Source organism: Apium graveolens, chromosome 11 (assembly GCF_009905375.1).
Source record: "Apium graveolens cultivar Ventura chromosome 11, ASM990537v1, whole genome shotgun sequence".
In the NCBI taxonomy this organism is placed as follows: Eukaryota; Viridiplantae; Streptophyta; class Magnoliopsida; order Apiales; family Apiaceae; genus Apium; species Apium graveolens.
Genome location: NC_133657.1, coordinates 197,529,423 through 197,556,123, shown reverse-complemented (window position 1 = coordinate 197,556,123; position 26,701 = coordinate 197,529,423). Strand labels below are relative to the sequence as shown.

The 26,701-nt window shown below is 33.5% G+C and overlaps 3 protein-coding genes across 3 annotated transcripts; all 3 read right to left on the bottom strand.

Moving 5' to 3' along the window:
- Window positions 1-494: 494 nt before the first annotated feature.
- Window positions 495-3,479, bottom strand: LOC141697291 (methionine gamma-lyase). The gene is made up of 2 exons (XM_074501584.1): window positions 2,685-3,479; window positions 495-1,201 (listed from the first exon to the last, which is right to left on the bottom strand). Exons 1-2 carry the CDS (start codon window positions 3,409-3,411, stop codon window positions 636-638), a joined length of 1,293 nt encoding a protein of 430 aa, XP_074357685.1. The 5' UTR covers window positions 3,412-3,479; the 3' UTR covers window positions 495-635.
- A 5,677-nt stretch (window positions 3,480-9,156) lies between these two features.
- Window positions 9,157-21,236, bottom strand: LOC141698392 (embryogenesis-associated protein EMB8). The gene is made up of 8 exons (XM_074503076.1): window positions 20,808-21,236; window positions 19,844-19,972; window positions 19,499-19,630; window positions 11,134-11,276; window positions 10,941-11,038; window positions 10,760-10,854; window positions 10,275-10,328; window positions 9,157-9,642 (listed from the first exon to the last, which is right to left on the bottom strand). The coding sequence occupies exons 1-8, from the start codon at window positions 21,204-21,206 to the stop codon at window positions 9,421-9,423; spliced, it is 1,272 nt and encodes a 423-aa protein (XP_074359177.1). The 5' UTR covers window positions 21,207-21,236; the 3' UTR covers window positions 9,157-9,420.
- An 867-nt stretch (window positions 21,237-22,103) lies between these two features.
- On the bottom strand, window positions 22,104-22,481 carry LOC141696446 (secreted RxLR effector protein 161-like). Its single transcript, XM_074500587.1, has one exon. It carries the CDS (start codon window positions 22,479-22,481, stop codon window positions 22,104-22,106), a length of 378 nt encoding a protein of 125 aa, XP_074356688.1.
- Window positions 22,482-26,701: the final 4,220 nt, after the last annotated feature.

Below are 26,701 nucleotides of genomic sequence, written 5' to 3'. Positions count from 1 at the left end.
TTTGAAAGCTGATTCGTATTAATAAAATTTCCTTGTTTGTCAAAAAAAAAACTACTTGATTGTTGCGTTTAAGAACAGTATTATCGAGCGATTTTTTATTTTTATAGAAAAGCTAAATACACATGTTGACACAGAATCGACGGAAAGAGGACTCAGTACTTCAAAATAATATTTTTTCATGTTAGTTGATTATACATGCAAACAAGAGTCAAACTAGTATCCCGTAATGAGTATAAGAATTCCACCACTACATCAATTTTTATTAGCAGGTCCAAATACCCGAATTGACGAAAAGAGAATGATCTGGTCACCCCTCATTAGTTTCAAATAATCTTCCAAATCGATAGGACCACTCACTATTACTTGTGTTATCAGCCTAATTGCTAGGATACTCATTATTTTTCAAGTGTATGGGCCTTTTAATGGGCTGGACTTCTAGAAAGAAGTTAAATTAAATTCAGAAAGACAGCAATGCAAAATAGTTGTAACAATAGTTGAAAAGAAATGCATAAAGCATCAACTTTAAATTCAAATTCAAATAACCGCAAGTCCATACAAGACAACAAAGTCATTCTAAAACAGAACCAACATTACAATACTTTCCCTTAACAATCCCAGCACTTTAACCTTCAACCTTAGTTCTTTGAATCTTGAAGCCTTGAAATTGCCATCTCAAGCTGACTCCATCGCTGCTCCACGGTTCCGCTATAGCCAATCGACATCCTGATCAAACCAGGGGAAATTCCCGCAAGCTGTTTCTCTTCATCATTCAGCTCACTGCTCGTGCTGCTACCCGAGCAAGACATGAGCGTCTCGTAGTAGCCCAAGCTGACAGCCATGAATCCAAATTGAGTACAGTTTTGCAAAATGTTCATCAGCTTATTAGCCTTCTCCTCTGTTTCCATGTCCAAACACAAAAGACCACCATAACCATATTCTTTGTTTATCATGGACTTCAAAAGTTCATGATCAGGATGATCCTCAAGGCCTGGATAGATGACTCGCAGGCCCAGCTTCTTCATCCTTGTAGCAAAAACCAAGGCCCTGTGGCAATGCTCCTTCATCCTAAGGCCCAAATGAGGAATTCTTTCTGCCAGCTCAAAGGCAACTTTAGCATTCATTGTTGGACCTAATATCATTAGAGGCCCTTGATGAAGGTCCATCATAGAATTCATAAGGCTTGCAGATCCACAAACAGCACCTATCAATAGAAATTATTTTATTAGACAAAATCACAAAAAATTACCAAAATTTTCATCGCATATGAAGTGTAGGTTCTGTTTGAGATGTCTTATAAGTAACTCAGAAATTAAAAGTTGTACTATGTAAATTATTGAACTAAAATAATAAGAATGGAGTTGTTGTAAAGGGGATGATCGAAAGAAACAAAATCTTATAGAATGCACCGAGTTTGGATTCAGGAAAGCAGGAGAATCCAAAGGTCATAAGAACTCTAGATTCATGAAAACTTTATATCAATCTTAATGGGTTAGGTGAACAGTTTTTTATTTCGAGATTTATATTTAATCAACAATTAACAAAGCAGAATGAATGTGATATGAACCACAAAAGACTTGCAAACAAGACACGAATACACGTGCTACTAAGGTTTAGCAGATAGAAACACTGAAACAGGACTTACTAAAGCCTTTGAAGATAATCTTATACTCCGTATAAGAGTTGTTTCATAAATAAATATGTAAAATAGTTCTAATACAAGATTTTTGTTGTATATTAGTACAATTTTCGAGCTTTTACGACTAATGTTACACACACAATGTACTGTCATGAGCACTGCAATATGATTTACAAAATTTTGCAGTATATATTACAAACATATTATATACCAAACACGTCGATAAGTCCTAATTAAGTCTAAGATATTCCGGTAAACTTTCATGTATTATACCAAAAATGAATCATAAAAATTGGTTCTTAATAAAAATAAGGGGGTAGTATAGTTGATTGGAGCATGATAGTTTCCTAATAAAATCTAGAGTCTGGTCAGAAAAGGTAGGAAAGTATCAAAGTCACACCAAATCACACATATCCTGTTTTGGAGGAAACCAGTTTTAGAAAAGCTGATGATACCGAAAGTGATAAACTTGTCTAGCTAATTGCTTGTGAGTACAACTCTTACTATACATTATTCATGTGATGATGAAAGGACATCAACTACCCTTACCCTTATTCCTCCATTACCGATAAATCACCGATAAATAATTTAATTTTAAAAAATTACTCGATAATCACAAATCGAAACTTTAACCGATTAATTCCGAATTCCAATATATGTATCCATATGTCCAGCCTCTTTGAAGTATGAATTATGAATTGCAAATTCTTTACCCAAAAAGAGATAAACATCATTCCCATTAAATCCCGGTGTTGAGCCACAATAGGCATAATCAAAATATATGTTAAAATATAAATTAATTTAACACTTACCTTTAAATTAGTATAAATCATATAATAAGATGATTTGAATGTCTATAAATTGTAAATAATACCAAAGTTAACAAAGTGACAAATATGTTATGTATGTATTCTAACTCATCTCCCTTAGAGACCCACTGATCTAAGAGCTTACAAGTGGATACTGATATCATATAACGAAATTGAAATATTATCAATAAATAAAATTAATATTAAATTGATAAATTTAAGATTTACGGAAAAAGTACCTGCAATTATATCGGCCCCGCCGCTAATAAACTTGGAGATACTATGAACAACAACATCCGCACCAAGCTTAGCCGGAGAAATACACATAGGAGCAAAAGTATTGTCCACGATAACCTTAACACCTTTCCTATGAGCAATCTTGGTTAGTTCTGGTATGTTCGCAACCGTCAGAGTCGGGTTCGAGATCGACTCGAAATACAAAACCTTAGTCTTCCCTTCCACAATAGCCGCATCCACCTTCTCCAAATCACGCACATCCACAAACGTCGTACTAATCCCCGAAGACCTAGGCAGAAAATGCGTCAACAAAGCATGGGTCCCACCGTACAAAGTCTGTGACGCAACAATGTTGTCACCAGTGTTAACCAAGTGCAACAAAACCGAGGAGATAGCAGACATGCCACTGGCAGTACAATAAGCAGCTTCCGTACCTTCAAGTGCAGCAATCTGTCGGCTTAGGTTTAGAACAGTAGGGTTAAAATGACGGCTGTAAATGAAAAAGTCACGGTCGGGGCCCAGTTCACCGGAGAACATGCGGCCCATTGTTTCGGGCTCCATGACGGTGAAAGTGGCGGAGGCTTCGATGGACATGTTAACGCCGCCGTGTTCACCGAACTCATGACGAGCATTGGCTAGTGAGGCGGCGGGGTCTGATTCCCAGTGTTTTATTTGTTTTTTTGGTACGACAAGAAACTCATCAACGCCGCTTCTTTTCTTAGAGGCCATTCTCGAAAACTAGTGTATTTGATATGCTCTAAAATTTGTGTGTGTGTTTTTGGGAATGAATAGGTGATTGATTTATATAGGAAAAATATAGATTTACGGAGGTACAAAATGAGAAATTGAACCCCTCATGATTACTTTTTTGTATGCGTTATTTTTTCTATTTATTATCGAAATTGTATGTATCTTATTCTGAATTTTGATCACGTTCAATCCTCTGTACATTGAACCTAGTCATCATTTTTTTTTTGAAACTGGAACCTAGTCATCATTTAATCACCTGATTTAGTTAATCCTGATAAATAAATATTCTCGAAAAGTATAAAAAATATTAGTTAAATCAAACATATTTTATTTACTAGATACAATTTCGATCAAAATTCAATTGCAACATAAGTTTCGATCATTTTTGAATTTCTGTCCATTGTATCTAGACGTTATTATTCACGGGATACCGTTAAATTTAATAAATTAATATTCTCGAAATCATAAAACGTAGTTATGTGTTATTTTTCTAATTATCGTCGAAATTGTATTGTAACAATAATCACGATCATGTTCAATTCTTACGATTAATCTAGTCCAATTTTTAGGTACGAGATACGATATGAACAATTTACCGTTATTATGTGTATCTTCGTGTAATTAATTTACGATATCTTTTCTCTTTTATTGGTATTAACTTTTAATTGTTATCAAATCTTTTCTTAATTATCATATATTTACATAATATCAACCTTTTTTATAAAAGCTGATTCTTCATCTCAGCGGAGAGAATTTGTGTATTATCATTTTCAATATAAAGTGATGCGTCACCTCATCGGAGGAAATCGGTGTATTTATGTTGATCAAAGTGCTAAATTTCATGAAATCACGAATTAAATAAATTTTATAAAAATAATATCTATCGTGTGCAGGAAACGGACTACGTAATTCCCCTAACAATTCCAGCTTCTTTTTGTACTTAAAATGCGACTAAAAAGCGAGAGTGAATGCAGCATATAATACAAGTTGGTATCTATAACTTAGACAACAAGTCATAAACACCCGAAAAGATATTAAATTTTATAAAGATATTATCTATCATGTATAGAAAACGCGAAACGGACTACGTAATTTCACCTACACCGTAACAATTTCAGTTTCTTTTTGTAACAGAAATGCGAATAAAAAGCGAGAGTGAATGTAACACATAATACAAGCTGGTATTTACAACTTTGACAAACAAGTCACAAATAACGGTATAATTTTCCGAAAAATAGATCTTAATGCGTTTTTTTCATGGTATAATTGACACCGCGTTAAATACTCTAATGTCAACTAAATTATAAATTGTCTTATTTTGTATATTGGACTTTCACGTTTTTAATTTTCAAAATTCTTTTGTATATATCTGCATCCCCAACAACCCGAAAAGACTTGTTTGGCATATTCGATTTCATCTTCCTTAACGAAATAACCTTAGCAAATGTTCACCGACCAAAGTTTTAATTCTTATTATGACCATAAAAATGATGTTTACAATAAACAATTTAGCTCCAAAGTAAAATGATAATTAGCTTTTTCCACGCTTTTACTCTTTATGCAAGTCTTTATCGAGTTTATTTGTGTAATTATGTATGCTTTAGTCTTAATTTAGGTAAATTTCACGTTCTCACGCAATAGTCTGTAAATTATGAAATTAATCACACTTAAACGACATACTCTGCCTGACATAATCATAAATTCTCCTCATTTGGATTTAAACATGTGAACATAATTATCCTTCCTCCTTTTTTAATCAACTGAGTCACTCTAGGTAGAATTGTTTGTATAATCTTTATGTATTGATTTTATTTAATTAGTACGAAAAATGAATATTTTATTGTAATATAAATAGATAAACATCAAGGCCCGCTAAATATGGAAAATACAGAGAAGTCGCTGGAACTTGAATAGAAAGAGAGACGTAAGTGAGTGGGATGTTTCGTCATCAAAACCTATACTACAATTGTGGAACTTCTTCCAAGTGTATGTCATATGTGTGTTCATAGTTTGTACATGTATTCAGCACGCCAAACACGTATATATGTGCTATTTTGCTGCAGCCTGCAAGGCGATCTGAACATATCCAGTAAAATGATGCATAGTTTGCAATGTTTTCATTTTATAATGAGTAATTCTAGATGTTCAAATTATTTTTCTACAATTCTTTCAAAAAATTGATATTCCTTATTTTCTCTTAAATATAAAGGACTCAAGGATATTAATAAGAATTCCGCCAATTAAAATATGTTTTATGAACTATTTTGACAGCTCTTGCAACATTCTAATTATCCTCAAAATAATACGGTTAATAATTTTTACATAATATTTTTATTTACGAAGATATATCATTTCTAAGTTTTTAATAAAATAGTGATATGTTACAACTTAAACTCCGGAAGAATCCTACAATTGTATAGTTAATTGATGATGTACTCTCATTTAAAAATGAACTTTTTTGAGATGAAATGAACTTTCAGAATGTCAACCATATTTTATATTATTTAGCAAAATAAGTAGTTTTTCTTCTCAATTTTTTTATATTTTGTTGAATTTTAATTGTATTTGATATGTGATTATGTTCATCATATAAAAAACGATTTCTATGACTACAACTAGCCAACCGCGCCTCCAATATTGGGTGTTTATAAAATTTAAAATGTGTATTTGACGTGAAATTTTAAAACTGATAGTTTGTGTAAAATAATTCATAACAAACACGAATCTCTACATAATTTTATTCACACTAGGTACTTGATTAAAAATATAGCAACCACTACCTGTAAAGTTAAAGAAGACCATACAAATTATGAACAGAAAATGCAGCCATACAAATAAAAAAACTTGGCCATCATATAAATTTTATATACATGTTATAACTTATAGTGATTATAGGTAGATAATACTGTAGAGCTGTTCACGAACCGAGCCGAGTCGAGTTTTGATCGAACCGAGCCGAGCTTTAATTTTTTTTCTGACGAGTCGAGCCGAGCTTTCTTAACGAACAAAAACCTGTGTTCGAGCTCGAGCCGTTAACGAACGAGCCGAACACGAGCTTTTATCGAACAAAATCGAGTCGAGTCGAACCGAGCCGAACACGAGCCGAACATGAGCTTTCTCCATCAAAACGAGCTGAGTCGAGCCGAGCCGAGCCGAGCCGAGCCGAGCTTAATTAAAAAATTCTGGTCAAAACACCGGTTGACAGTAAAAATAACAAACCAAATACTTTTATTTTTTTCTAAAAAATTTGTCATATCACTAAAAAATATTGATCTTAACATCCGTACGGTTGGATCATTCATAAATATTTTTTAAAAAATCGAAACATTAATACGATACTAAACACTAATTACAAGTACAAGTCAAAACACCGGTTGACTGTTAAAATAACAAATCAAATACATTTATTTTTTTCTAAAACTTTTGTCATGTCACTAAAATATATAGATCTTAACATCCGTACGGTTGGATCATCTATAAATATTTTTAAAAAAATCAAAATATGAATACGAGACTAAACACTAGTTACAAGTATTGTTCAAACAAGTGCTTGATTGTCAAAATAACAAACAAAATAAATTTATTTATTTCTAAAATTTTTATCATGTCACTAAAATATATAGATATTAACATCTGTACGGTTGGATCATCTATAAATATTTTTAAAAAAATCAAAATATTAATACGAGACTAAACACTAGTTACAAGTAAAGGTCAAAACACCGGTTGACTGTTAAAATAACAAACCAAATTCATTTATTTTTTTCTAAAACTTTTGTCATGTCACTAAAATATATAGATCTTAACATCCGTACGGTTGGATCATTCATAAATATTTTTAAAAAAATTGAAACATTAATATGAGACTAAACACTAGTTCTAACAACTATTCAAACAATTGGTCGATTGTCAAAATAATAAACAAAATAAATTTATTTTTTTCTAAATTTTTTATCATGTCACTAAAATATATAGATATTAACATCCGTACGGTTGGATCATTCATAAATATTTTTTAAAAATTGAAATATTAATATGAGACTAAACAATAGTTACAAGTAAAGGTCAAAACACCTGTTGACTGTGAAAATAACAAATCAAATACATTTATTTTTTCTAAAAATTTTGTCATATTACTAAATAATATAGATATTAACATCCGTACGGCTGGATCATTCATAAATATTTTTTAAAAAATCGAAACATTAATATGGGAGAAGTACTAGTCAAACTACTAGTTTACCGTTAAAATAGCAAACCAAATATATTTATTTTTTCTAAATTTTTTATTATATCACTTAAATATATAGATCTTGACATCCGTACGGTTGGATCATTTATAAATAATTTCAAAAAATCGAAACACCGATCAGGAAATAAATACTAGTTACAAGTAATAGTCAAATCACTTGTTAATTATTAAAATATCAAATTAAAAAATTAATTTTTAATATCTGAATTTTTTCAAATTACTAAAATATATATTTTGACATTCGTATAGTTCAATAATTTAAAAATATTTATAAAAAATCTGAATAAAATTCATAATAATTAAATATATAAAAAATAATTTTTTTTTTAATTTTTTTTTCGAGCCGAGCTCGAGCCGAATCGAGCCGAGCCGAGCTCGAGCCGAACATGCCAAAAGCTCGGCTCGAGCTCGTTTTCTTAACGAACACATTTTTGTGTTCGAGCTCGAGCTCGAGCCCTTAACGAACCGAGGCCTTAACGAACCGAGCCCTTAACGAGCCGAGCTCGAGCTTGTTCGCGAACGGCTCGGTTCGCGAACAGCTCTAGATAATAACAGCTCTAGATAATAGAGAATCGGATAAGAATAATGTAGTCTGGGCAGCCTCAACATATCCGGAACTTTAAAAAGAAAATATTACAAAAAAAGGGAATGGCCATTTAAAGAAAAACAATCAATTATATAAAGAAATCCCAGTAAAATAATAAAAAGAAACAGCCAAGAGATAATGTAGTACGTGGAGATAGACATACATCTTCCTGGGCCCTCGCAAGATAAGAAGATGGGACTTTGTACAAAAGTTGTCATGTGAAACCTATGAATGAATGAATGAACTTTCTACTACCACTAGTTCCAAGGGTGAGGGAGGTGATAGATACAATTTCACATTTTATCCATGTGTGTAATATTATTCAAGTTGGTAATGGCTATTTTGACTAAACTTCATAATGTAAGACTTTGTGATATACACTTGACACTATTGACAATACAGCTGGAAAATCAATTCCTTTTATTGTTAGTGCTTCAACATATAATGAACTTATAAATAACTTATAAGTTGAAAAATATATACTCCCGACTTATTAGTCGGGATCACAGGCTCTATAGCTGATCTATAAATATTTAGGTTCATTTCAAGATTCATACTCCCTCCTGGCCTCCCAGACTATGCCAATTTGAGTGGGACGGAAAGAGTAAAAAAGTAGTGTTCTAGCCTTAACACCCGGGATCATTTCGAATAATGCGTGGGTGAGGAGGGTGTGGGCGACCATCAAGAACTCAAGAAGTTGATATGAACATATTAGTTATATGCAGTGCATGTGATCTATGCATATCTTTAGTTGATGCAATGATGGTTTGGGTCTGAAAAGGGACTCGGAGGGTAGGCCAGGAGAGCACACTGACATGCATCACACATGAGTCATGGCCCCTTGAGGCCTTCCTTTGCAAAAGATTTAATGACTCAACAGCAATAATGATGTCTACAGGTTTTCATAATCACATATATTTCTTCTATAGTTCTATTATATCTGCAAAGGTACAGAGATTCTTGTTTGTCACATGTATAGAATATACCCTTCAAGGGAAGAATGAATGATCGGACGATTCATATGGTGCCCACTGCCCACTCACTAGCTTATAACAATAATTTTGGTTGTTGAATCTTGAGTGATACCAATACAACAATAGACACGTGCATTTTTCATATGCACAAGAATATGCTATATGCTTTACTTCTGCTATACCTTAAGGTGGTCCATTTGATCTGTAGATTGGTAGACGTTTTCATTTTTCCTGTTAGAACTTGATGAAGTATGTGATTCTGCATTACTTTCCAAATTTTGCAAGAAATCCATCACCAGGGGATCAGTCCAAGGAGCTCCACGAGGAGCTTCTTCGCCTGCAACCCACCCCAAGTGTCCACCTTTTGGTGTGATTATCAATAAACAATTCGGGTTCCCCTGTAGCAACATTTAATTATTAATTAAAGCAAACAGTTTTGGAGTGACATGGTAATGTTTATATGCGGATCTAATGAAAAAGATTTCAACCAGGTTTTAGCGGGATGAAATATGCAAAATATACCCAGTGATATTTCATAGATATGTGAACTGAGCCTGACACAGGCTGTGCTGGACAAATGTTCTCAAAATTTTCAAGAAATGACTTGACATTCAGTCTTCAGTGGAACATAAACTATCAAACCAAAGATCAGTCAGACGAAAGATGAAACTGGAAAGCGGAGAAAAGTAATCTTTTGCCACACAAGAAGTTAATAGAAGGCATCATGATTAACTTAACAAATTTTAAGAAAAAATAGCCTTCTTTTACTTGTTTCCTTTAGTGAAAGGCTGACAGTTGTACGAAACCCAAGTAATATCTTTGCAGTGCTAACACTAAAATGAAACAAGAAAAGAGATAGGAACATAATACTGAAACTGTTCCTATAGATTCTGGAAATTTTCAGTTCTTAAAATTCTACCATAAGACCAGACAAATTGTAAGTATTATCAAAAGCTGAATAACACAGTACTTGTAAATAATCCCAGTGCTGCTGTGAGAAACTGCTAATGTTAACAAGATGGACCCGTACCTTAATGTCTTCGTAAGGAATTCCTCTAGATGGAGCAATTGGATCATTTGCAGCCTGTAAAATCACTAGAAATGTTAGACATACTATTAAAAGGTCTCCAGAAGATTAACTGATACAAGAGCCTACATGAGAGAGCAACAGAGCTGAAGCCACAGTAAACACGAAGCTACTTCAAAGTGAATAGTGAAATAGAATATAAAATTGCCAAAATTGAGCCTTTAAAATGACAGTAAACATCTATCGATAGTTTGGGGGGGGGGACTGGCACAAAAATATCATATGCTAGGTAACAGCATCTAGAAGGTCTGCTGCTAGATGCTAAGAAAAGAAGAGATGGGGGATGATATAGACTAGATCATGAGAGAGTGAGAGGCTCAAATGGAGTCAAGTTGATATCATAATGTGGTGTACGTTTCTCCTACATTGGAATACATATAAGCTTAAATAATTAATTTTATGTCATACATGTATCACAAGGATTTTACCTGGATACAAAGCAAAGGTATGCGAACATTTTTTATAACGTTAGAACTGCTCGAGTATGAATAGTAGTCATCCACTGACTTGAAACCAAATGAAACTGCAAGGTGTCACAAGAAATACTGTAAGAGGGTGAATCTACCTAAAGAACGTAGTACAGCCATGTTGAAATTTATTTGATTATACCTCGAGTAATTCCATCATCAAATTCCCTGACAGTCTTTGCGCTAGCAGCTAGAGGGATATTAAATTCACCTCCCATGTCTTCAAACAGAGGAGCATGTCTGGAAAAAAAAAAGACACTTGTAATGTAAATTTCATTAACAGATTTGGATAAAAATTTAAGCAAGAGGGACTAAAAATCGTCACACAACATTACTTCTTAAAAATCTTGCACAGTGAACTTGCAAGAGCTTTGTCATAGACATTGTTAAAGCCCTTATGGAAATCTTCATCTGCAATGACCAGATCAAAAGGATTGCACAAAGACACAGCACCAGAAAGAACGCAAGCATCAGATTCCTGTAACCACACTCCAGATTACAAAACAGTGACGGGTGATAACATCCAAGCACTTTTGAACTTCAATTAATGACAGAAAATGTTCACCTTTTAGAATGGCGATTAAAACTATCAAGTTACATTCTATCTTTTAGTATTTTGCTAGAACTTATAGTATAAAATATCCCGACACAATCAACAATGATCAAATTATAGGCAATTTGATGCTAGCTTCAGGATGTTAGCTTTCTCATTTATTCCTTTAGATTATGTCACGCATTGAACATCCAAAGGTGAATGATTTAAAAGTGTTCAACACGTTATATTTTTAATCAGGTCTAGGGGTGTGATAGGACATAATTTAAATAATAGAAGCATGAAGCATCCAGTTGTAGCATCAGGGCAAAAATGACAAAAAAGATTCAGCTGCGCATCCTTCACAGACAGGATACTGGGGAACAAAGAGATAACCAATGATTGCAAATTTAAGCTAGAACGCAGGGTAATAGTTTTTCACAAGAGTAGGTCACTGTGCTCTTCTTATGTACCACGAATATCTTTAGTCAGTTTATGATTTTCTTAATCCCCGTTAAGCAGATAGCTGTACCGGTAGTCAGTCTGGTATAATATACTTCTACAGAGTTCTACTCTGCTACTTATAGTTCAGTTCATTTACTGATGTAAATGTGTGATTAACAAAGATTAAAATAAAAGACAATTAAACTCCTTTAAACTGAAGACAATACAGGTTGATATTGACGGGGAATGAAAGTAAAAAGGAACTCTATATTGACTAGTAAAAATACAGTAGTTTAATTATGTGTAATATTAGTTTTAAGTTAACATGATTCAACTTTTGCACTGTGTAGTTGGTTGATGAATAATGATGGTAGCTAGTAGTTATAAGCTGGCTGTTAGTAACAACAGGAACAAAGATTATAACCTATTTCAAGATTGAACCACAGCCCAATCTCTACTCTAATCTATCCCCGAATTGGCAACTCATTAATACTATCAGTTTTTATTAGGGAAATAAATATGTATAGAATCAACTCTGCCTTTTACAAGTAGGCCAGTAGCATATATATATAAAGGGATCATGCAGCTGGCCAGAATTATAAATCTTAAACAGTTGCAAACTGCTAGCTACAAACATTATTCATCAAAACTCGAATACTAATAAGTAGGTGTAGGATAGACACTGATCCCTGTTAACCTAAAATCTAAGACTAAATACAATTAAATTATTTACTAGCAAATATGAGAGTTACTTTTACTCGATGACAAATTTATAGAAGGCAAGAACCATGTAACCATATAACGGAATTAAGAAAAATTTTGTATGCTTCTTGCAAGCATCAACTCAAGTTCAATTAACATAAGAACCAGTTTGCACACAAAGAAATGTATTTTGGAATGATAAATTCAATATGCTAAATCTCAATAATATTTCTCAACCACTTGTTTTCTTACACAAGCAGAACATTTTCCATTGATCCAATAGATTCCCAAACTACGCCATAAACATTTTAAATCATGTCCTCTTTACAACTCGAGGAATCTGATATGGTCGTACTTTCTTGTGTGAGTGATTTACCATTCCTTTTATCAATGTGATCAGTCATATTTGAATTTTCTCTCCCTCGACAGCTTTTATAAGCTCTAATAGTAATTTATCATGCTTAGGTTCTGCCATTTCATAATGCTTTATAACCTTCCAAAATGGTGTCATGAACAACATGAATTTTTCTCCACCATGAACATCAAAACTGAAAGTGTTATCTTCAAAATATTTGACATCATAGTTGATGGGCAACAGAAATTAAACTTCAAAATATTTGACATCATAGTTGATGGGCAACAGAAATTAAAGGAACTCCTACATACACCGGTTAATATTTAAATTTTATAACATTTAATCTGAGTTTTATGTTAACATATCCTACTTATTAGTATTTGACTTTTCTGTTATGTTCTCGGTTAATGAGTAATATTGATGAGGAACAGTAAATTAAAACTATCAAGGACCTTAACAAAAAGTGACCTTTAGTTTAAAGATGTATAAATTAATTATCCCTTTATTTTTTTTATTTGTTTAAATCAGGTTCGGTGCTTAAAATTTGTACTTGTATTTTATTTAAATTGTAGTCATAGGATAACTACAAAAGTCAAATAATTATATGTTTAAATATATGTCTTGTATCTTTTTAGTTCCGGATAGAACTTCAGTTAGAGGTGATTAGTATTATATTGACATAAGATCAAGTTCAGCTCTCTTCCTTGGTTACTTAAATAAAAATGGGTTGTGCACCTTCACGGCTCAAGCTATGTAAATACATGTTATGACCACAAAATGTGACCAAGCAAAGGCACGTCTGAATACTTTATTAATAGTCTTTGTGTGTGCTCAATTTATTCATGCCATGAATCTCAATGTCATCTATGTTTATAAAGATGATTGTATGTGATCAGGTATAACTTCCTATTGTAACTAAAATGTTTCTTTGGTAGTTGCTGGATTTATACATCGGTTAAACCCGATTACATGTTAGATTAATAATATGTACACAAGTAATTAACTTGTCAACTAAGAGAAATGTTTGTCTAAGATTTTATAATCAGCTTGTAATTAATGGTTATAATTTATATGTGTTTAATCTATTATGCATATTCAAAATTTATTATACATTTTGAATTGACTAAAGAAATTACCCGACTTGGATCTCATTTCCATGATTTAATTTGTTACGTGAAATTTATGTCATTGTTTGTCTAAACTATCCAACAAAATGATTCTTATTATCACTTTTCTTATAAGAGTCGATGACATCAAATTCTAATTTTTAAAACCATGTTTATGTACATAATCTTGTTATATGTTTCATCAATTAGTTATTGGGTGCATGCAAACATATAGAAGAGTACTAGGTTATATTATATATTTGTTTTGGTACATCTGTGTTCTTACACCCGAGTTTCTTCTTTAAATTAAGATGACAATCAATTGTTCTGATTCTTATTATTGTTAAATAATTTTAGGATTCACTTCTGATTGTGAGTATTTAAGTATTTATGGCAAGTGAGACAAGTTAACTTTTCGTACTTACCGAATATTTTTAATTATTTTAAATTTGAAATGTCTTTAAATGTTTTTTAATATTTTTGTTACAAGAATTTGGATCAAGAACATTATATTAGATATAATAAATTCCAAACTAGCTATGACATACGATCCTGTTAATAATTGCGAATAGTTCTGGAACTAGATTATGATAGCTTACGAGGGGTAATGCGCTCTTTACTAAGACCCATTATAATGGACAATTCCCGAAGGGTCCAAAAGAAGTGCTCCCTAGTAAGGTATCAAAGACTAGTTCCAGAACTATACGCAGTTACTAATAACTTCATAGGTGGAATTCTTATATCTAAAACATCATTCTTGATCCAAATTTGCGTAACAAAAGATTTAAAAGCATTTAAAATATTTTGAATATAAAACACTTAAAAATATAAAACAAGTTTGAAAAGTTAACTTACCTCACTAGCGATAAATACTTAAAGACTCGATCACAAGTGAATCCTACAATTATTTAACAATAATAAGCATCGGAACAATTGATGGGCAATCTTAATTTAAATAAGAAACTCGGGTGTAAGAACACATCCACGGATGTACCAAAACAAATATATAATATAACATAGTACTCTCCTAGCATGCAACTATATAATATACTATTCCCTCCGTCCCAATGGATTCTTTACATACTTTTTCCTCATGTTTGGCACGTATTTTAAGGCTATTATAAAGTATAGTTCTATAATTTATTTTTAGAATTTTATTTTTCTGTATAAAAGTTTAAACATTATATTTTTAATAAAAGAAAAAATATTTAAAATCATTTAGGGAACCATGCTTTACGAGAGCCTTAAAATGTGTGTCGATCCCCGTCTCCCAATGTAAAGAATCCAGGGGGACGGAGGGAGTAACTAATTAATGATCAATATGCATAAACTTGACATGCATACTTATATATTCACAATAATCGAGTCAACCACATGAGTCATCAATTATAAATTTTAAAATAACTAATTAACGAAAGATATAATCAGATTATGTACATAAATATGGTTTTAAAAATTAGAATTTGGTGTCATTGACTCTTTATAGGAATTATAATAATAATAATAATAATAATAATAATAATAATAATAATAATAATAATAATAATAATTCATTATGTTTGATAGTTCAGACAGACAATGATATAAATTTTACATGAAAAATTAACACGGTTCTTTACTGAATTCAAAACATATATTTAATTTTGAATATGCATAAACACATAAGAAATATAACCAGTAATTACAAGTTGATTATAAAAATCGTTGACAAACATTTCTTATAATTGACAAGTTAATTACTTAAGTACATATTACTAATCTAACATCGTAATCGGGTTTTTAACCGATGTATGACTGCAACAACTACCAAAGAAACATTTTAATTATAATAGGCAGTTAGAACTGATCACATAGATGGCATGTATAAATTGATGCACACACAAAGAATATTAATAAAGAAATTGGGCGTACCTTTGCTTAAGTCACATTTTATGGTCATAACAATGTATTTATATAGGTGGAGCCGTTAAGGTGCACAACTCATTTTTAGTTACGTAATCAAGGAAGAGAGCTAATCTTGTATCAATATAATACTAATCACCTCTAACTGATATTCTATTCGGAACTATAAAGATACAGGACATATATTTAAACATAATAATAATTTGACTTTGGTAGTTATCATATGACTACAATTTAATTAAAATACAAGTACAAATTTTAAGCACCAAACTTGATTTTAACAAATAAATAAATAAAGGGATGATTAATTGATACATCTTTAAACTATAGGTCATTTTTTGTTAAGGTCATTGAAATAAAAAAGCCAATGTTCGCGTACTTTAGCTTTACAGAAATTTGATTAGCGTCCCCAGTCAGAATTTGACTAACTTCCATTGGTTAATTAGGGTTCTTCAAATTCTTGAATTTTGGGGTTTTTAAATCATTGATGCAATGATGAAATTGAGGATATAGGATGTTTCGAGAGGTCAAACCGAAGAGATCTATCTAGGTTTTGACGGCGTAGGATGGCCGGAAACCATGGCCACTTTCAGGTCAGCGGTAACAGAACTACCATTCTGGCCATCGCCCGCAATCGAAATCTAGATGGATCTCTTTGGTTTGACCTTCCGAAAAATCCGGCACCCTCAATTTCATCAATCCATCAACGAATCAGAAAACCACCCAAATTCAAGAAGTTGAAGGACCCTAATTTACTAACGGTCATTAATCAAAATTAAATGGAAGGATGCAAATAAACTTTTTGAAATGTTTAGGGATCACAATAGTTTAAAAAATAGATCAAGGACCTAGACAATAAAAGGCATATACTTGAAAGACTTTTGAATTAATTTTCCCACAATAAATAAAGAAACAGTTGTTCTAATATGTGCCAAAAGGCACAAAATATGCACCAAATTTTATGAGTTTGGAGCATTTTTATTGGCCTTCTAATCATAAATATGATGGACCCCTTGCATGCACAACAATAACACCAATAAAAATGCTTTAAACCTATTAGAGTCGGTTATTTTCGTGTGCCCATGGGCACATATTAGAAAAACCCATAAAGAACATTCAAATTACATATCGTAAAGGTTCTCTACAGATTTAGCGACTACGGGTGTTCGAGATCCCATCCCGAAAGATAATCAAAAGGTTCTCGACAGATTTAGCGCCCTCTAGAGTGCACCATTTTTGTAAGGTCTGAGCATCAAGTTTGTTAATATCCTTTATAATTTTATTAGTCATTTTCCCTAGAATCCCTCACTCAAAACCCGTTTTCCTTGTTGCACCCTCGAGTTTATTCTTTAAATTATCAATTTTTTCTCTTAAAACCTTAATATCTTGATCATCATTTTCCATTTTTCTATTTTATCGTCCCTTCCAAAGCGGTCCATTAACAGACTCCTCAGCATTGGAGTCAGACATTGGATCTGACTCTATCACCAAATCCCAAACGTTATTGTTAGCTGCCATCTACAAATACCAATATTAATTAATTATTATAGATAATAAATAAACACATTTTATTTTTTTCAAAGAAATTAACTCACAGGTCAAGCGTAAGAGGCATTCTACAAGAAATAACCTAGAGCTCTGATAACAACTCTAACAGCCCGCACTTTTTCAGACTGTTATTCAAGAGCGAAACTAATATACGATTTCAAAATTTTAAATCCAAAACCAACTTTCATAAATTTTTTAAACCGATATCAAAAGTGTCGCAAATTTATACAAGTCTAGAACTGAAAAACCAAATCAAAACTAAAAACCAAATCAGAGACGCAACTCGACATTGAAAACCTATTATTAAGCTACACAATTCCAACTCTAATCTCATCCAAAAGCAAAACTTGTCACTAAGTACCTAAAAATTTAGAAATATAGAGCTACACAGCCCCGCAAGAAAACTAATCGAACTAACCAGTGGATCAAGTGAGTTTGCAAAATATTTCATAATTCACAATTTTGTAGTTCATAATCAAAACTATAAAGCAAATCAGTGACGCAACTCGACATTGAAAACTTATTATTAAGCTACACAATTCCAACTCTAATCCCATTGTAAAAGCAAAACCTGTCACTAAGTACCTAAAAATTTAGAAATATAGAGTTACACAGCCCAGCAAGAGAACTATCGAATTAACCAGTGGATCAAGTGAGTTTGCAAAATATTTCATAATTCAAAATGCACAATTTCGTAGTTCATAAACCACAGTTTCAAAAATTATAAAGGATATTAACAAATTTAATGTTCACCTAGAAAAATGGTGCACTTTAGAGGGCACTAAATCTGTAGAGAACCTTTTGATTATCTTTCTGGATGGGATCTCGAACACCCGTAGTCAAATAGAGAATCTATATAAAGATGATTAAGGTACATCGTCTCTATTTAATTTAATATGTTGTTTTGATATCCATCTTTTTTATGCTACTATGTTTTAAATTTGAGGACAAATTTTTTAAGTAGGGTAGAATGTAAAACCCGCTCTTTTAAAGGTGATTGTACGATATGTAATTTAAATTTTATTTATTTATTTATTTATTTGAATAGATATGATTGTAATTTATTAGGTATTAATTACATTAGATAAATAGATTATTGAGAATATTCTAGATCATAGTAGCAGAATAATCAACGAATGTGTTACCTTTTTTATAAGATTTTTACTATGTGGTTACGTTTAGGAGTTACCCCTAGATAAAATGTAATCTTTCATAATAAGAACACTTTAATTATTATTGAATAAGATTGTTGTGATGCTAACGAACTCTTCACTTCCGGTGTTTGAGAAATCTTAGGAGTAGTGTTTCTTTTTCAGTTCGATCACCTTATGCTTGTTGATTTTTTCCCGATTCAATCCATAATTATCTGTCCTTTTACTTTTTTCACATTTGTCCTCATCGAACCATTTCCGATCATTGCCTAAGGTGGAGATAGTAGCGTACAAGCTGGAATTACCTCTCAAGATTGGGTTGTGGTTTAACCTCTCAAGAGGTTATAATATTTGTTCTAGTAATTTATATCATCATATATTATAATCTTTTTATTTTTCCCTAGTTTTTGCTATTTTCCTGAGTCATATATTTTTAGGTATCAAGGCCTACTTACTACAAATTATGAATATATAAGGTATGAGATTCATGAGGAAGGGCAAGTAACTATTTCACTCAAGGTAGGACCAAAAGGAGCCGGTATTGGTAAAGTAAAACGTAAATTGCTTGCATCTCCGTGATCAGCTGGATCTCTGGTCACTGGGAGTGTCAACGTAAAGACTTCACAGGAAATAAGATGACAATTTCCTTCCGAACATAAAGCACCGACTTGTCAAGTCTTATGGATTCCAATTAAATGTTTGAAACATCCGATAAAAATGCTCCTATTAAGATTAGCCTAATTAAACAAGAACATTTTCATTGTACTACTCTGAATAGGAAGGAGAGTACTATGTTCTTTGTTGAATTCTGAAATAAATGGAAATCTGTTATTCTGACGTTTCTTCCTTCTTTAGGCAGAATAATCTCATAAAGTATAGTAATACACTCATTAACGAAGTCTTTTTGAAAATAAAACATTAATGAATAACAAAGTGCATATGATAATCCAGTAATCCCACCTGACCCAAATAGTGAACAAGGATATTTGCCCCAATAGACCACCCAGCAGCATATAATTTAGCTTCAGGATACCGAGAGGTCACATGTCTGACTACTTCACGAATATCTTCAGTGTAGGAAGCTGAGTAGAACTGCAAAATGGTGGAAATATAAGACTACTTTTTACTTGATTTGTTAACAATTCACCGAACTATTTCATAATGCTAACATACTTCAACAAGCAGTTTAAAACTGTACGCAACTTGACATTACGACTTCAGTAATCCCATAAATGAATTTTTAAAGATTAACTGGTCTCTGTACGTAACAAGAGAAGTTACAAAAGTGAAGCAATTATCGTATACCTGGGATGTAGTGACGGGGCTATCTCCACAACCACGGCTATTAAACACGACCACTCTCCAACCCTTACTTCTGGCCCTTAACAGCATATGCCTTACATATGAGTCCTCACTTCCCCCTGTCAGACCTGGCTGCATCATCATGCTATCCCATTATTATTGTATGCCGCCGACATAAGCTTCAATGATATAAATTATTCACATAAACAAACATGTATATATTTCATAACCAAAGGTTGACAAAATTAAGAAAAAAATAACAGTGCAAGAAAGATATGTTGTTATATGTACTATATAATCGACAATACACAACTTGGTGTAGCCTAGCCCATACCCCTCTTCTCTTTGTAACACAGTAAGAGGTCTAGAGTTCTGGAGGCCTGTATGCTCGAGTACTAAACTTTTTAAGTACTTGACCATACCAAAAAAAAAAAAAACAGTTTACACTTTACACAAGAATCACATATTTCAATGATGACATTATACTGTGTTCATTTTTTAAATTGTCCGGCATCCGCAATTAAAACTCATTATGATCAAAATTGTGTGCCACGATTAAAAAAGTAAATCAATACTAATCAACCTTCTTGTTCTCTTAAGCAAGATAAAAATCATAGAGCACTATTCCTTCCTAAAACTCTTTGGCATTTTTAAAGCAAAACTCAAACTAGATGTTTTGGCCTTGATCATAGTTTTGATTGTATTGAATACATCTGTTTCAAAATAATTTACTTTGCTCACAAAAATGGAATAAAACTTAAACATTAGGATTATTTACTTCTCGAGACCTTTTACTAGTCTCTGGCACCAATATTCACAATATTCACAATATTCGACACCAAAATGACACGATCATATGAATTCCCAATAAAACAACACCTGCCCTTTGTACAAAACATGAAATAACAAACAACTTACAAACACAAATAAACACAAAACCATAATGTCATTAGTGTCCGAATCTTACAAGTAAAATGAGGACAGGAGCATCAACAGACAGCTTAGAAACATCACCAGCAACCCAATCAAGAGCAAGGGACCCACCATCCTTACTTCTCAGACACACTCTTTTAAACTTCACCTCGGGAAGCGTGCGAAACCAGGCAGCAAAAATAGTTTCCACGTGGCAGTTCCAACCAATCAGAGGATAGGGATTATAAGGTCGTTTTAAAGTGGTTAGTTGTGGGACCAGTAAGTCTCCTATGACTTCGATTGTTGGATTATGGTACGACATTGATGTTGGTTTGCTGACGTGGATAACGGACTTGAAGTTGAGTCGGCGCCGGAAAAGGGTGGTCGGAACCGCCGCGGAGGTGAAGAGAGAAGATGATGAGTGTGCGGCTGCGGCGGCTAAAGCGCGAGCCATTTAGCTTTTATTCACACTTACTCTTACTTTATTTATGATATATTACAATATATTTATTTTACTAATAGTAAAATTTACACCCATAAAATAACTAAATTATAAAATTATGATTATGTTGTCAAATACCGGTTATAACAGTATTATATCGAATCTCCGTAAATAAAGAGAGATAAAGAGAGCTGAGTAAAAAGAGAAAGAAGCATGTTGTTTGGGTGCATTTTTATCTTTACGAATGAGGTTATTTATAGTCAATTCAAGCAACATATTCATTAAATGTAATGTAAAATTTCTACTCATATGAATCTAGCCTTACTATTTAACTTTTGACTATATGGCAATCAATTTATAACACTCCCATTTGATTGTTATGATACTGTGGATCATAAATTACCTCGTTAAAACCTTGTCAAACAAAAACCCACTGGGATAAAAAATTTGGCGAAGAAAAAAAGTACAATATCCTCTTGAAAAAACTAATTATTCTCCGAAGTTTTGTTGTAACAAATTCTTGAGTCGACGCATTCCAATGTTATGTCGTAACTTCCCAAATGTTGAATTCGGTAATGATTTCGTGAATAAATCCACAAGGTTGTCACATGATCGAATTTATTGTATATAAATTTCACCATTCTTTTGAAGCTCGTGAGTGTAGAAGAATTTTGGTGAAATGTACTTCTTCCTGTCTTCTTTGATATATCCTTCCTTAAGTTGATCAATGCATGCAGTATTGTCCTCAAACATGACAACATAATTTCTTGTGATGTCCGGTAATCCACATGATTCTTGAATATTCTTGATGATAGATCGCAACCAAACACATTCTCTGCTGGTTTCATGAATTGCAATGAGTTCTAAGTGATTTGTTGAGGTTGCCACTGTAGTTCGCTTCGTGGATTTCTAGGAAATGGTTACACCACAATATGTAAATACATATCTAGTTTGTGATTTGCCAAAATGAGGATCTGACAAATATTCAGCGTCTGCATATCCGATCAACCGAGATGTTGAGTTTTTTGGGAAGAATAACCAAAAATCAATTGTTCCACGAAGATAACGAAATATATGTTTGATCTCATTCCAATGTCTATCCATCGGAGCAGAGCTAAATCTAACCAATAAATTCACAGCAAATGCAATATCTAGCCTTGTATCATTTGCAAGATACATAAGTGCGCCAATTGCTCCAAGATATGGAATTTCAGGATCAAGAACCTCTTCATCATCTTCTCGTGGTCGAAATGGATCTTTATCAAGTTTTAAAGATTTAACTACCATTGGAGTAGTCAATGGGTAAGATATATCCATGTAAAATATGTTCAAGACCTTTTCTGTATATGTGGATTGGTGGAGGAAAATTCATGTTGACAAGTGCTAGACTTCCAAGACAATATTTTGTCCTTCCAAGATCTTTCATTTCAAACTATGTCTTTAGGTATATGACAGCATCATTAACCTTCGTAGTTGTTCCTACAAGATTTAAATCATCCACATATTCAGCAATAATCACAAAACCAGATTATGATCTTTTGATAAAAACACATGGAGAAATTTGGTTACTAATATACACATTCTTTTGTAAATAACGATTTAGTCTGTACCACATACGACCAGATTGTTTTAGTCCATACAATGATCGTTGAAGTTTAATGGAGTATATATGACGAGGTTTCTTGAACTCATCCATTTTTAACCCTTTTGAGATTTTCATAAAAATTCACTATCAAGTGAACCATACAGGTATACAGTAACGACGTCCATAAGACGTCTTTCCAATTTTTCTTTAAATGTCATACCTAATATAAAACGAAAATTAATTTCATCCATAAGTGGCGAGTATATATGTCTCTTGATAATCAATGCCAGGTCTTTAAGAAAACCCTTGTGCTACAAGTCGGGCTTCATATCTCATAATTTCATTCTTTCCATTTTATTTTCTTATGAATACCCATTTATTCCCAACAGGATTCACACCAATTGGTGTTTGGACAACAGGTCCAAATACTTTTCTTTTACGGATTGAATTTAATTATGTTTGGATTGCGTCTTTCCATTTTGGCCAGTCTTTTCTTCGACGGCATTCATCCACACTTTGTGGTTCAGGATCAGAATTTATGTCGACATTAAATGTTGCGGAATACACAAATACATCATTGGTTATGGCTTTACTTCGATCTCATAATTTTATATCATGCACATAATTTATTGAAATTTCATGATTGTTTAATTCGGTATCTTCAGGGATTGGAATCTCTTTAGAAGATAATACCACTTTAGGGGTATTTGCTTCTTCTGGAGTATGTGCCACTTCATGGGCAATTTTCTTTATTTTTCTTTTTCGTGGTGCAACATCTTTTGCATCGGCCGGTCTACCACGCTTTAGGCGTGACTTTGATTCTGTAACCAATTCTTTTGTATCTGATTTTTTAATTGGTATTATTCTAGCTGGAGTGTTTACTGCAGGTATATGAGATTTAGATATATTTATATAATCATTAAATGTGTCAGACATTTGGTTTGTAATATTTTGCATATGGATAATTCTTTTAATTTTAAGTTCGCATTGACCGGTATGTGGATCTAGAAAATATAATCCTAATGCATTTCATGTTATGTCAGGATTTACTTTATTTGAATGTTTATCTCCCCCTAAGGGAGGAAACATAGACTCGTCAAAATGATAATCTGCATATCTTGCGATAAATAAATCTCCGATTAGAGTCTCTAGATATCTAATTATAGATGTGGAATCAAAACCAACGTAGAAACCAACTCTTCCTTGAGCTCCCATCTTCGATCTTTGTGGTGGAGCAATAGGTACATATACAGCAAATTCGAAAATTTTGAAGTGAGAAATATTAGGAACTTAACCAAGTACCGGTTGTAGCGGAGAATGTTGGTTGTAGGAAGTTGGACCTAATAATATTAGCAGCATGAATTATTGCGTGACTCCAAATAGATGTAGGTAATTTTGCTTTCAACAACAGTGGTCTTGCAATAAGTTGGAGCCTTTTGATAAGGGACTCAGTAAACCCTTTTGTGTATGTACATGGGAAACTGGGTGTTCAACTGAGATTCCTACAGACATGCAATAGTCGACAAAAGTTACAGATATGAATTCGCCGACATTATCGAAACGAATTGACTTAATGCAATGATTTAGGAATTGAGCTCGTAATTTGATTATTTGGGGCAAGTAATTTTGCAAAAGTATCATTATGAGTTGAGAAAAGACAAACATGAGACCATCTAGTTGAGGCATTGATTAATACCATGAAGTACCTAAATGGTCCATATGATGGGTGTGTAGGTCCACATATGTCGCCTTGGATCCTTTATAAAAAAGTTGGGCTTACAAACTGAACTTTAGTAGGGGATGGTCGAGTAATCAATTTTTCTAAAGAACATGCTGAACATGGAAGGCCATTGTTGGAAAGAACTTTAAAATCTTTAAGAGGATGACCAGTAGAATTTTCTATAATACGACGCATCATAGAGACGCCAGGATGACCTAATCTTTCATGCCAAAGTGTAAAAGACTTTGGATCTATGAGTTTGGAAGCAATGACATTGTGTGATTCAATAGTTCTAATTTTCATCATATATAATCCCGAGGAAAGTGAGTGAAACTTTTCTAAAATTTTCTTGTTGTTATGATTAGCGGAAGTAATAAGAAGATATTCATTACCAGCCTTAGAGGTAGTTTCGATGTGAAAATCATTGAGTCGAATATCTTTAAAACTAAGAAGATTTCGAGTAGACTTACTAAAATATAATGCATTTAGAATGTTTATGTGGGTACCATTAGGTTGGACGAAATTTGCTTTTCCAAAACCTTCGACTATATTAGATACGCCGAAAATCGTTCTAACTTGAGCTTCGGTTTTGGTTATATGTGTTGACGGAGGAATTTGGTAACAACAAAGTCTGAGGTTCGTAGCCGAAAACAAGCTCTATGACGGTGGTTTTTTATCGGAAATGTGAACAGTAACCGGTGGATCCGATAAACAGTGTTCGTCGGTAAGTATGAATAGTGTGTGGTGGTGATTATTGGTGGCTGAGATTGCTTAGGGTTAGTGGTGGCTCATTTTCTCTCTCGCTTCTGACCCCTTGCAATTTGCCTACGTATCCCTATTTATAGGGAATCAAGCTAACATAGTTCTTGAGGAACAAGAAACCTAATGGGTTTAGATCTCTTGTTCCGAGGCCCAGTGGGAAACCCACCGTCTTCTACTAGCTTTAGGAATGTCCGCCGATGAGGCCCAACCACAAAGGCCCAAGACTCGTCCGTGACTTCGAGACTTCACGGATAAGGCATCTCCCTGACCAAGGATAACCCTCCGCTACCAGCTATTTCTCTAGTCCGTGGACGTAGGTATAGCCGTGGTTCACCCCAAATATTGGACGCATCTCTGTCCCCCGATAAGGAGCCCCTACCAGATTACAAGACAAGTGATCCCAAGCTTTTGGGTGCAAAGTGCAGGATACTCCGAAGTCTTCCAACGAGGACACCCTGACTACAGAGACAGAGCTCCCAAAGCACACACCAAAATTTACCCCACATCCCCAATGAGGACACTCATTGACTACAAGAGGAGGCCTTCCGTCCAGGCATACCCCTGGAGGTCTCTGACCACGAACACCGCCTTTCCCGTAGATATGCTACAGGAAGGAGTTCTTCAATAGAGTTCCTGCATCAAATAGATTAGTAATAATAATCTCCATCTTCCTTGAATCTTCCAAAGAACCCATCCAGGTAATCATGTTGAAGTCTTCCCAGGGTTTTCTTATTCATTCAGGGCGCGCCTTAAGGCTCACCACAAGAAAGGATTCAATCAGGGAATTCCTCATCCTTTCCTTAGTAATTGGGCGCACCCCCCCCCCCACTATGTTGAGGGCGCGCCTTCGGCTTCTACTTATCTTTAGTTTCATATTCATTGGACGCGCCTCCCCTATCAATAGGGCGCGCCTTGCCCTTTACAGAGAAGGAAACCTTCTTTGTGTTCTCCCTGATTTCAAGCATTTATATCTTAATTTTGACTATTTTCTTATCTTTAATCTAAATATAGTTTTTACCAATTTTCGGGCATAACAACTACCCCCCAAATTCCATATATCATTGAAAATGGGATTGGATTTTTTACTCATCTTTATCAAAATTTGTATAAACATATTCATCAATGCTTTTGTCAAGGCGCGCCCTGAACTGGGCTTTCCTTCCAACTTTTCCTTGAAATTCAATGCTGCTATGATAGCCAAATAAGGCGCGCCTTCCCGAGGGCGCGTCCTGGAATTTCAAACTGTTTGGAAACGGTTCCCCTTATTTTTAGGGAATCGTCATCGACGTGATTGATTTGACAGTTGTCATTTTCAGCTATAAATACCAGTCACATCATTTCTTTTTACTTTTTACTTTTACTCGTTCTCTCTACTTTACTTTTCTTCAAAAAATTACCACACCGGAGGGAGGGTATTTTGCTCGAAATCCGACCTAATCC